Raw genomic sequence first — 13,837 nt, forward strand, 5'->3', positions numbered from 1 at the left:
TGGGTGGACACATTGGGTGGAGTTAGCGAAAGTGGGTGGACGTCAGGTGATGTCGTTAAGCAGCGCAAACAGTGACATCAGTGATCTTTTAAGCGGTAGTCTCACGACCCGGATAGTAAACAATAAACATGGAGGACATGGAGTCGTTAGTGTTGCTGGTCTTGGTGCTGTGGCTTGTTGTCACCGACAACGCTGACAGATACTGGCAAGAGCGTATAGATGAGGCGAGGCGCATAAGGCTTCAGAAATTCTCGTAATTCGTAATTCTTCTCCTTCCGGGTTTGCGGTGTTTACAGATCCCAGCGCGCTCGCGGGGCGTGTATGGGCATGTGAAGACACTCCTCCTCACCAATCAGTGCACAGGGGAGTGTCTGCTCATGCCCCCAGCCTCACTCGGCACGGTTTGGCTCGCTTCAGCCCCACTCCAAAACGGTGCGAGTTTTAGGGGCTAAGCAGGGCTGAAGCGAGCTGAGTCGTGCTGGTTTTTGGTAGTCGAAACGCGAGCCGTGTCGGGCTGAAGTGAGCTGAAGCGAGCTGAAGTGAGCTGAAAAAGGGTAGTGGAAAAGGGCCATAAGCAAGTAATATAATGTCCATCCATCCATTATCTGTAGCTGCTTAACCACTTATCCTGTGCAAGGTCATGGGCAAGCTGGATCCTATCCCAGCTGACTATGGGCGAGAGGTGGGGTACACCCTGGACAAGTCGCCAGGTCATCGCAGGGCTGACACATAGACATAAACAACCATTCACACTCACATTCACACCTACGGTTAATTTAGAGCCATTCACACTTCCATTCACCAATTAGCCTAACCTGCATGGCTTTGGACTGTGGGGGAAACTGGAGCACCCGGAGGAAACCCACACGGACACGGGGAGAACATGCAAACTCCACACAGAAAGGCCATCGCCGGCCACTGGGCTCGAACCCGGACCTTCTTGCTGTGAGGTGACAGTGCTAACCACTACACCACCGTGCCGCCCATGTTTTGTTTTATTTTATTTTAATGCTGTATGTCAAAATGTATTTTATAATGTAATTAAAGATTTAAAAAATTAAAACAGACCATCTCAAAAGGAAAAATTTAACAGTAGTAATATACAGTCATCCCCATAAGTATTGGTGCCCTTTAGATGGATAAAAAAAAAAGCTTGGGGTGAAAATAATAATAATTTTATTCCAATGTAATCGTAATATTGGAATGATATTAATATTAATTTATATTTTCCACCTAATGCCCATGGTAATACAGAGCAGTGGGACTTTGTCATTTTTCTGAACTGTGGGACTTTGTTATTTTTCCGCCTAACATTACAGGCGAGCGCCGTAGTGGTTAGCGTGTCTGCCTCTTGATCAGGAGATTGTGAGTTTTACTCATGGTTGGGTAATACCAAAGACCATCATGAAAATGGTGCCTACTTCCATCTGGAAAGGCATGCTGCAATACAGATGCGAGTGGGGAGTCAAACTCTCGTTACCAGAGGACTAGCCCCCCACTGTAACCCTCGCTATGTAATATAAGGCGAGTCACCAAACATGCCATGAATGATGCGGGAATGACTTTGATTAATATTATGAACCCCCCAAAAGAATATTACAAATAACTTCAACTTCAAATATTATTATTTATTATTATCAAATGTTTTAAAATGAATGAATAATATATATTCAATCTTGTGTGTCCAAAAAAAACCCTAGTATCATATATAGGAACACAAGAGAAGCACTGTTTACAATAGAGTTATAAAAACATACAATGATTTTTTAAAAAATGTTATTTTGAAGTTTTGTCCCTAGGGGCTAAATGAACTAAAAGTTATCTAGTTAACCCCCAGTTAATTATTGTTCACAAAAGTAATTGTTATATGGTGAAAAATTAATGCAAATACATTATATTACAGGCGGCATGGTGGTGTAGTGGTTAGCACTGTCGCCTCACAGCAAGAAGGTCCTGGGTTTGAGTCCAGTGGCTGACGGGGGCCTTTCTGTGTGGAGTTTGCATGTTCTCCCCGTGTCCGCGTGGGTTTCCTCCGGGTGCTCCGGTTTCCCCCACAGTCCAAAGACATGCAGGTTAGGTTAACTGGTGACTCTAAATTGACCGTAGGTGTGAATGTGAGTGTGAATGGTTGTCTGTGTCTATGTGTCAGCCCTGTGATGACCTGGCGACTTGTCCAGGGTGTACCCCGCCTTTCGCCCGTAGTCAGCTGGGATAGGCTCCAGCTTGCCTGCGACCCTGTAGAACAGGATAAAGCGGCTAGAGATAATGAGATGAGATGAGAAAATAAAACATCTTCATACTTAGCCAGTCCATGGGCAGGGAAAAGTGAGAGTGTAAATAATGAGGGTAAATAAGGGTAAAATAACAGTTTCTAACAACTGATGCTGCTCAGCCTTGACTAATCACCATTGATATGATGAACATCTCTTCAGCATCCTGTGCTGCTCTGCCATTTAGTTCACACTGGATTATGATTTGGCTTCTCTTCTAATACCTTAATGGGACTTAATTCATCAGGTCAGAGGAGATGAAGCTTGAGGCAACACAGTGACTCCCCAGAAGCAAAACGAGAAGCACTGTGTTGTGGCTGGAAGAAAAAAAAAATACCCACGACACGAGTTGGGTCTGTTAGATTAAACATCCTCATGAGTGTCTTCAGGATTGCGATGGGAGTCTTGTGGCTATAATTATCTGCTGTATTGCTGTCATTTTTAAGGTTCCAGGGCTTTCAACGTGCAGCAAATCTCAACATTAAACAATAGACTGAATAATTTAGAAGTAAGACAATAACTGTATGTAAGGAATAAAGCAATCGGAGCATGTAGTTAGAGGAAAGTAATCAGTGACGGGGTGGTGTGATGAAGCAGAGATACTGCAGAGTTACTGTAACTACCCTGAAGTGCTTTATTCCTCTTATACTGCAGCAATATGCCATTTAAAAAATGACAATTATTATTTAATAAAGAATGACATAATACATTTTATTCATTTATAGTTGCCTTTAATGCTTCGAAATACAACCCCAATTCCAAAAAAGTTGGGACATTGTGTAAACTGTAAATAAAAACAGAATGTGAAGAGTTGCAAATCATGGAAACCTGATATTTCACTGAAAGTAGAACAAAGACAACATATGAAATGTTGAAACTGAGAAATTTTATTGTTTTTTTGAAAAATATATGCTCATTTTGAATTTGATGTCAGCAACACGTTTCAGAAAAGTTGGGACAGGGGCGTGTTTACCACTGTTACCCCTTTCCACCAAATCAGTTCCAGGGCTGGTTCGGGACCAGTGCTGGTGCTGGTTCACAACTCGTTCAACTTGTGAGCCAGCTGAGAACCAGTTTGCTTTTCCATAGCTCGCGGTGCTAAGGGAAGCCACGTCATTACGTCGCTGTATACGTCAGTTACGTCGCTACGTTTGCATAAACCTTGGCGCGAATATCGAAGCAAAAACAACACGGAAGAAGCAGCAGCAGCAACAACAATAATAATAATAATGGATGACTTCGCGTTTGTACAGCTGCTGCTTCTCGTCGCTTAAAAATGGCGGTCTTGTTATTGTTGTTGGTCTTAACAACTCCGCTCCCCCGCTGACGTAAGCGGTTCTTTCCTCTGGCCCAGCAGAGAGTTGGTGCTAGCCTGGAACCATTTTTTTTGGCCCAGAGTCAGTTCTTTGTTCAGTGGAAACAGAAAACCCAGTTACAAACTAAGCACTGGCCCCGAACCAGCCCTGGAACTGCTTTGGTGGAAAAGGGGCATGTGTTGCATCACCTCTACTTTAACAACACTCTGTAAACGTTTGGGAACTGAGGAGATAATTGCTGTAGTTTTGAAAGAGAAATGTTGTCCCATTCTTGCCTGATATACAATTTCAGTTGCTCAACAGCTCGGGGTCTCCTTTGTCATATTTTGCATTTCATAACACGCCAAATGTTTCAAATGAGAAACAGGTCTGGACTGCAGGCAGGCCAGTTTAGCACCCAGACTCTTTTAGTACAGAGCCATGCAGTTGTAATTATGTGCAGAAAGCAGTTTGGCATTGTCTTGCTGAAAGAAGGAAGGCCTTCCCTGAAAAAAAAAAAGATTTTGTCTGGATGGCAGCATATTGCTCTAAAACCTGTTTTTATCATTCAGCATTAATGATGCCTTCCTAGATATACAAGCTGCCCATGTCATGTGCACTAATGCACCCTCATACCATCACAGATGCTGGCTTTTGAACTGTGAACTGATAACAAGCCGGATGGTCCATTTCCTCTTTAGCCTGGAGGATGTGGTGTCCATGATTTTGAAAAAGAATTTCTACTTTTGATTTGTCAGACCTCAGGACAGTTTTCCACTTTGCCTCAGTCCATCATAAAAGAGCTTGGGCCCAGGGAAGGTGGTGGTGTTTCTGGATATTGTTTATATCTGGTTTTAACTTGCATTTGTGGATGCAGTAATGAACTGTTTTCACAGACGATGGTTTTCTGAAGTGTTCCTGAGCCCATACAGTGATTTCCACTACAGATATGCATCTGCTTTTAATGCAGTGTCTCCTGAGGGCCTGAAGATCACAGGCATCCAATGTCAGTTTTCAGCCTTGTCTCTTGCATACAGAGATTTCTCCAGATTCTCTGAATCTTTTAATGATATTATGGACCATATGAGCCCCAAATTCTTTGCAATTTTACAATGAGGAACATTATTCTTACATTTTTATTATTGTCCGCCTCTCTGGGCTGCTCTTTTTATACCCAGTCATGTTACTGACCTGTTGCCAATTAACCTAATTAGTTTTTTTTTTTAGCATTACACAACTTTTTCAGTCTTTTGTTGCTCCTGTACCAACTTTTTTGAAATGGGGTGCAGGCACTAATTTCAAAATTTCTCAGCTTCAACATTGGATATGTTGTCGTTGGACTATTTTCCATTAAGTATAGGGTTTCCATGATTTACAAACTATCACATTCTGTTTTTATTTATGTTTTACACAGTATCCCAACTTTTTTGGAATTGGGGTTGTATGGTATCTGCAAAACAAGTTCCTGTTATCACTGACTCTTCTTCCTCCTTGAAGTTAATAAGAAAAAACACACGTCTTATCGTGTTACTGAGAAACTATAAAGTGTCCTGAAGATGTCAGAAAGCTTAAAGTTACAGCTTTCCCTCTGGCATTTGTCAGAGGCTGGATTATATCACCAGCCATCCTTGTCCACTTCATTGATTTCAATGCAATATTTTATTCATTCTCTAGGAAAAGGCAGAATACACACCATAGTCGTCTCAGCGATGGAGCCAAAACTGTTGATGAATATGTTACAGGATACATTCACAGGTGGACCTAGAGAAAAGTTTAATTAGAAATCAGTCAATTCATGTCTTAGGCCAGTTTGTAATAATACATCTGGCAGATAATTGCTGTTCGAATCCACTTTCCTGGCAGCTGTTATGCTATTACACATGAACACACAACAAGAGAGTAAATGATAACTAGTTTTGTCATTCACTGTCATGTATGATTATGAAACAAGTTCTGCTTACAGCACATCATTTGTAACCAGTAAATATCACAATCAATCTTTTTTTTAGGGAGAAGGAAAAATAATCTAAATATTCTTCAAATTAGGGATAGGAATAAACATGTGATACTTGAATGAATGAAGCTCATCTCGATTAGATTAGATTAGATTAGATTAGATTAGATTAGATTAGATTAGATTAGATTAGATTAGATTACCATTATTAGAATGACTCAGCTCCTTGCCAAGCTGATCATTATAGACCAGTTTCCATTTCCAGTTGAGAGTACGTCGTGTGCGTTCTGGCTGCCGCTTCTCACCAGAACTTTTTTTATTTTATTTTATTTCTTTTTCTATTTTCATTTATTTATTTTTTTCTGTGTGTTTGTGTAGTTTGATGTTTGTTTGAAGGTTTTGTCCGCCGGTGGTGGTGTAGCTCCGGACCTAGTTTTGGGCGTCGGTTCCCTCCAGGCCTTGGTTCGCTGTGGGCGATGCCTGTGCTCCCAGCTATGGACTGCAGTGAGCTCGCTGCTCATTTTACATTGTGGTTGTCCAGTGCTCTGTGCTTTAATGCTTGGTGTGATGTTCTGAGCGATGTTGCTCGGTGGTGTCGTGGTGGCTGTGCAGGCGGTTTGGACATACGGTACCAGCGCTCTGCATGGCGGTGCTTCTGTGCTCGCTTTGTGGATCCATGGCGTGGTGTTCGAGCGATGTTGCTGATGGCATCACGGCGGCAGTGCTGGAGATGTGGGACTCGTTTTCGTGCACCTTTTGGTGGGACTGTGGCTGCTACACCACAGGAATTACATCCTGACCCCTACTTGGTGGACTTTTTACTTTTTTTTTATTTTTTATTTATTTATTATTTATTTATTTTTTTTTCCTTGTCTATAATTGTAACGCGTCCTTGGGTTTCTTGAAAGGCGCTATATAAATTTAACTTAGTATTATTATTATTATTATCATGCATTAGCCTGTCTTACACAACCTTTCATTGAATTGGTATTCCTCTGGATCCAATCCATCCATCCATTATTTGCAGCCGCTTATCCTATACAAGGTCGCAGGCAAGCTGGAGCCTATCCCAGCTGACTATGGGTGGGAGGCGGAGTATACCCTGGACAAGTCACCAGGTCATCACAGGGCTGACACATACGCTACGTTTACATTAGACCGTATCTGTCTCGTTTTCTTCGCAGATGCACTGTCCGTTTACATTAAAACGCCTGGAAACGCCGGGAAACAGGAATCCGCCAGGGTCTACGTATTCAATCCAGATCGTGTCAGCTCCGGTGCTGTGTAAACATTCAGAATACGCGGATACGCTGTGCTGAGCTCTAGCTGGCGTCTCATTGGACAGCGTCACTGTGACATCCACCTTCCTGATTCGCTGGCGTTGGTCATGTGACGCGACTGCTGAAAAACAGCGCGGACTTCCGCCTTGTATCACCTTTCATTAAAGAGTATAAAAGTATGAAAATACTGCAAATACTGATGCAAATACTGCCCATTGTGTAGTTATGATTGTCTTTAGGCTTGCCATCCTTCCACTTGCAAGTAGTAAGTGATATGCGCTGGGATCACACACACAGCGGCTCAGTCCTGAAAACACTGCTAGTGTGCTTCACTCGCGCGCTCTGTGAGCTGCGCAGGGCCGGAGTGCGCACCCTCCAGAGGGCACTCGCTGTTCAGGGCGGAGTGATTTGGAGCGCAGGATGCCTGCGGAGCCGAGCGTATCCGTGTATTGGCGTTGCTGTGTGCACGCAAATCGTGTATTGGCGTTGCTGTGTGCACACTAATCGTTTTAAAAACGTTAATCTGATGATCCGCTGATACGGTCTAATGTAAACATGGGCATAGAGACAAACAACCATTCACACCTACGGTCAATTTAGAGCCACCAATTAGCCTAACATGCATGGCTTTGGACTGTGGAGGAAACCAGAGCACCCAGAGGAAACCCATGCAGACATGGGGAGAACATGCAAACTCCACACAGAAAGGCTCTCGTCGGTTGCTGGGCTCGAACCCAGGACCTTCTTGCTGTGAAGCAACAGTGCTAACCACTACACCACTGTGCCACCCTCCAATCCAAAACTCCAAATTGTAAATCAGATAATATACACATTAATTCTTGTGCAGTTAATCTGGGGACATGTGTGCTTGACTGGCTCCAGAAACAGATGCTTCAGCTGCTGTGGATGAATGCATCCTCTCAAGTTGCTATTGAGTGATGGATATGGCTCGGTGCTGGCCCAAAATCCAGTGACATGATGGCGATTATCTTCACTGTATCTGTCCAGAACACAACCACAACTTCACCCTGATAACACATTATTTCAGATTGTACCATTGGTTCACATGTGACTCAAATCAAGCCAACTTAGGCACTGATTCCAAATGGCCCAGAATGCCCTTGCCATGGCCAGAACTGACCCTCATGTTAGTAAACCATATTTGTCCAGAAATTGCCTGATTTGGGCTGCCACATGTCTGTATCGAAGATGCCAAACTGTCATGAATGTTTGGTGGTACTCCAATATGCAAAGCTTGGTGTTCAGGAGGGTGGCATGGTGGTGCAGTGGTTAGCCTCTGTGGGTTTCCTCTGAGTGCTCTGGTTTCCTCCCACAGTCCATAGACATGCAGATTAGTTCAATTACAACCCTGATTCCAAAAAAGTTGGGACAAAGTACAAATTGTAAATAAAAATGGAATGCAATGATGTGGAAATTTCAAAATTCCATATTTTATTCAGAATAGAACATATGACATATCAAATGTTTAAACTGAGAAAATGTATCATTTAAAGAGAAAAATTAGGTGATTTTAAATTTCATGACAACAACACATCTCAAAAAAGTTGGGATAAGGCCATGTTTACCACTGTGAGACATTCCCTTTTCTCTTTACAACAGTCTGTAAACGTCTGGGGACTGAGGAGACAAGTTGCGCAAGTTTAGGGATAGGAATGTTAACCCATTCTTGTCTAATGTAGGATTCTAGTTGCTCAACTGTCTTAGGTCTTTTTCGTCGTATCTTCCGTTTTATGATGCGCCAAATGTTTTCTATGGGTGAAAGATCTGGACTGCAGGCTGGCCAGTTCAGTACCCAGACCATTCTTCTACGCAGCCATGATGCTGTAATTGATGCAGTATGTGGTTTGGCATTGTCATGTTGGAAAATGCAAGGTCTTCCCTGAAAGAGACGTCGTCTGGATGGGAGCATATGTTGCTCTAGAACCTGGATATACCTTTCAGCATTGATGGTGTCTTTCCAGATGTGTAAGCTGCCCATGCCACACGCACTAATGCAACCCCATACCATCAGAGATGCAGGCTTCTGAACTGAGTGCTGATAACAACTTGGGTCATCCTTCTCCTCTTTAGTCCGAATGACACAGCGTCCCTGAATTCCATAAAGAACTTCAAATTTTGATTCGTCTGACCACAGAACAGTTTTCCACTTTGCCACAGTCCATTTTAAATGAGCCTTGGCCCAGAGAAGACGTCTGCGCTTCTGGATCATGTTTAGATACGGCTTCTTCTTTGAACTATAGAGTTTTAGCTGGCAACGGCAGATGGCATGGTGAATTGTGTTCACAGATAATGTTCTCTGGAAATATTCCTGAGCCCATTTTGTGATTTCCAGTACAGAAGCATGCCTGTATGTGATGCAGTGCTGTCTAAGGGCCCGAAGATCACGGGCACCCAGTATGGTTTTCCGGCCTTGACCCTTATGCACAGAGATTCTTCCAGATTCTCTGAATCTTTTGATGATATTATGCACTGTAGATGATGATACGTTCAAACTCTTTGCAATTTTACACTGTCGAACTCCTTTCTGATATTGCTCCACTATTTGTCAGCACGGAATTAGGGGGATTGGTGATCCTCTTCCCATCTTTACTTCTGAGAGCTGCTGCCACTCCAAGATGCTCTTTTTATACCCAGTCATGTTAATGACCTATTGCCAATTGACCTAATGAGTTGCAATTTGGTCCTCCAGCTGTTCCTTTTTTGTACCTTTAACTTTTCCAGCCTCTTATTGCCCCTGTCCCAACTTTTTTGAGATGTGTTACTGTCATGAAATTTCAAATGAGCCAATATTTGGCATGAAATTTCAAAATGTCTCACTTTCGACATTTGATATGTTGTCTATGTTCTATTGTGAATACAATATCAGTTTTTGAGATTTGTAAATTATTGCATTCCATTTTTATTTACAATTTGTACTTTGTCCCAACTTTTTTGGAATCGGGGTTGTACATTACATTACATTAATGGCTTTCAGCAGATGCTCTTATCCAGAGTGATGTACAACATACCCAGAGCAGCCTGGGGAGCAGTTGGGGGTTAGGTGCCTAGCTCAAGGTCCTGCTGGCCCAGAGAATCAAACCAGTGACCTTTTGGTCCCAAAGCTGATTCTCTAACCTTTAAGCCATGGCTTCCCCAATTGGCTACTCTAAATTGCCCATGAGTGGCTGTCTGTGTTGGTCCTGCGATGGATTGGTGGCCTGTCCAGGATGTACCCTGCCTCTCACCCAATGTTGGCTCCAACTTCCCCACAACCCACAATGAATAAGTAGTATAGAAACTGAATGGTGTTTAGGAGATGTTAAAGAACAATAGGTATTTAAGGCAAAATAAGTAACTTGGAAGCACTTTTTCATCTGAAGGCAATAAAACCAGGGATATACACTGTGTGTAAGTCTCAGAAAACCCATCACACTGTCACCTTTCTACCTTTTCAGTAGAATACTACAGGTGGAAAAAAATGACCCTTGAAGGCAACTTGGTAAATAATGCAAAGTGAGTAACTTGAAAGTTCTTCTTCTTCTTCTTCTTCTTCTTCTTCTTCTTCCTCTTCTACTTCTTCTTCTTTGCCTGTCCAGTGTGTTCTGGGCTGGGTCCCTTTCTTAGGGTTTCTTGGCTAAGTAAGTACAGCTGGTTAGCCACTCCTCTGGTGCACTGCACTGGACTTGTTCACCAGAAGCCAATTAAACCAGAGAAAATATATATGGCAGCCTCAGAAACCCTTCATATCATGAAATTGTGACATTTTTTGATTATATATATTGCTGGTTTGTCGGCACTCCAATGCTAGGATCAGACTACATATGTAGTAGTAACCATAGTGCCATAAATTCTTGCAATGTCTTGGTCAGGAGACTGGCAACATTACAAGTTTGACTCCAACCATTCATTGTTCACATCCTTGCACGATGTTTGGGAGAAGGGTCAAGAAACTGTTGATCCGGGCGCTCCGGTTTCCCCCGCAGTCCAAAGACATGCAGTTAGGTTAACATGGGGCAGCCTTGGGCTGATGTGCCCTTGAGCAAGGCACCTAACCCCCAACTGCTCCCCGGGTACTGTAGCATAGCTGCCCACTGCTCTGGGTATGTGTGTGTGCTTATTGCTCACTTGTGTGTGTTCACTGCTTCAGATGGGTTAAATGCAGAGGATGAATTTCACTGTGCTTGAGCGTACATGTGACAAAGCCTTCTTCTTCTTCTTTTTCTTCTTCTTCATGGATACAGAAGTAACGTCAAGAAACACATTGCAGGAGTTATCGAACTATGTGAGAAAATGCAAAACGTTTGGACATTCTAGAATTTTTTTCAGGGTGTTGTAGGGCATCTCAAATGCCACATCACTGTTCTTCAATTATTTCACACTACAAGGCCTGTTCATTGTTCCTGAAGCCACTTAAACCAGGGACATTTGTATGAGAGTCTGGGAAAACCCTTCACATGGTGCAAGTTTGACATTTTGTACTATATATATATTTCTGAAAATGACATTCCCACTGAACTCCAAAATACACGTGCCATTGATGTATCTGACCCTTATCTGCCTAAACCACATATCTGACAGAACTTGCCTGATCTGGGCTGCCAGATGTCTCATTTGTGAAGCTAATCCAAGAGTGATGTTGGTTTGTTGTCAATCTAAGATACCAGACCTGGTGTTTAGGAGATGTGGGGGTGAGTAATTATAACATGGATGGAAGACAAATTGAGTACCTTGGAATTTCTCATTCACAAGAAGACAGTGATGTGTATGACAGCCTGGGAAAACTTTCATCTTTTGAAAAATTCAATATTTTTCAGTGCAATATTTATTAAACTGGCAAGATCTTGTAGTAATATAGCCTATGTAAAATTAAAGACCAAATGAAGACATTTCCACATAATTTTTGGTGAAATATTCAGTTTCTTAATATGATGTCAAAGTTTGCTACAACCAGGAAGACCTAGTTTAGGCTAAAGCCAGAATTTTCATGTACACAGTGCTGTGCAAAAGTCTTGGCACCCTATTTTTTTCCTTTATTCATCACATGCACACTTCAAGCACAGTGAAATTCATCCCCTGCATTTAACCCATCTGAAGTAGTGAACACATGCACACACTCAGAGCAGTGGGCAGCCACACCAGAGCGCCTGGGGAGCAGTCAGGGGTCAGGTACCTTGCTCAAGGGCACCTCAGCCCAAGGCCGCCCCACGTCAACCTAACTGCATGTTTTTGGATTGTGGGAAAAACTGGAGCACCCAGAGGAAGCCCACGCAGACACGGGGAGAACATGCAAACTCTACACAGAAAGGCCCTCGCTGGCCGCCAGGTTCTAACCCGGAACCTTTTTGCTGTGAGGCGACCGTGCTAACCACTACACCACCATGCCGCCCCTTACAAACTTTGTTATTGATTTCTATTTTATGACTTCTACATTACCGAGTCAGTACAAAAACATTTTAGAGTCAAACATTAATTTTTTCCCAGCACAAAATTAAATGTTACAGAAAAAAATGTTTGTATCTGAGTAGCATATTCCATAAAAGAGCACTTTTCAAATAAAAAAAGAAAACATAATGAAGGCTACTGGGTTTTGTTGTAAAATGCTTTTTTTTCCTCCATGCTCTCACGGAAAGCGGTCGCATTTCTCTGCTCTCCTCTCCCTTATTTTCCCTGCTTGCGCTCCTCTGTCTCGTCTCATCTGTCTATACTTTTGAGAGACTCTCTCCACACTGCTCTCCAAACTAAAAAAATCATGGAATTGATAAACTGGTCTCTTAACGAAATTGACACAGTTTTCTCGACAAGAAGCCTGGGTTCGGGGGAACCCGCCTGTCCTGCTGGAACATTCATGGCTGGCTACACAATGGATGCTTGGGAGCAGTGGTGGGTCGTGTGCCTGGCGATTCTTTCTGTGGAGGACACTATTCAGAACCATGATTACAGGACTTTTGCTGATTGGATTAGGCATTGCCCTGGTTTATCGAGGAAATCAAAAAACGGTGACAGCTGTTTCAAGCCCCATAAAGCTGCCCAACATGATTGAAGCGGTGGGCAGAGCTGTCGGCACTCAGACTGTGGCTATTCAGAACTTGAACCGCAACATGGATGACATCATGGAGAAGCTTTTGGCTTTGCAAAGGATTGATTCAGAGACCAGAATGGACAAACAGAGTGGTCATGTAAAAAAAAATGCGTCTACTCGCCCCAAGACTAAACAATCCCAATCTTATCTGCTTTCGGCTCTCTCAGACAGCACTGGCCTTGACCAAGACCATTGCTGGGACAACATCTCCCCCTGAAGGTCACTGCTGTGAGACGCTCTCGCATTCCTTCCCCCACTTCCCGCGGTCACCGCTTTTACCCCCAGTGTGACAAGCGGATGCGTGACCAGCACCATCATGGCTCCAGGAATGGACGGCTGCTTGCTTGCGCTGGGTTACCTCTACTTCCTCACCTTCACCCCCACCCCCTTCCCCCACCTTCCCCCCACCCCTGATTGCCCCCCTCCCCCCAAGTTCCAAGTTTTCATGTTGTAAAGTGTACTTGTGTTATTTTGTGCTTATGTGCTGAGGTGTTTTTTTTTTTTAATGTTCACACACTGTACTCCTCACAGGAGCATAGTGTGGGGGTTGCTTTTTTTTCTCCTCCCCTCTCCTCATGTTACTCTGTATTTTTTTCTTTTCATCCCTGTCTTCCTGTCCTGTCTACTCCCCCTCTGTCAATTGTATGTGTGTATGTAAGGACAGGTTGATGGTCAATTTCGCTGGTACTTGTGACTAGTGATAATAAAGGGTTCATTCATTCATTCATTCATTCATGCATTCAAAATGAAGAAGTGAGTGTGACAGTCAAAGTGTCCAGAAGAACTGCGTCTGGTTCTGTAAGATGCTCAGTAAAGCCTACAGCTCATTTCCGCATAAAACTGCACTCACTGGACCTGAGACTACTATTTTTTTTAAAGCAAATGGTTGTCTCACACCAAATATTGACTTTGTTTCATTTATTATGGCTTACTGATTACTGCTTATAGTATTTTTTAAT

At 43.0% G+C, this 13,837-nt stretch overlaps 1 protein-coding gene across 2 annotated transcripts in view; it reads right to left on the minus strand.

Annotated features, from left to right (window-relative positions):
* glra3 (glycine receptor, alpha 3) overlaps positions 1-13,837 on the minus strand; it is a 220,158-nt gene that overhangs the window by 131,393 nt on the left and 74,928 nt on the right. For both annotated transcript variants that reach the window (XM_060924886.1, XM_060924887.1), the window contains one exon: positions 5,259-5,326. In XM_060924886.1, coding sequence (XP_060780869.1) covers positions 5,259-5,326 — 68 coding nt within the window. The remainder of the gene's footprint in view (positions 1-5,258; positions 5,327-13,837) is intronic.

This window comes from Neoarius graeffei, chromosome 7 (genome assembly GCF_027579695.1).
Source record: "Neoarius graeffei isolate fNeoGra1 chromosome 7, fNeoGra1.pri, whole genome shotgun sequence".
In the NCBI taxonomy this organism is placed as follows: domain Eukaryota; kingdom Metazoa; phylum Chordata; class Actinopteri; order Siluriformes; family Ariidae; genus Neoarius; species Neoarius graeffei.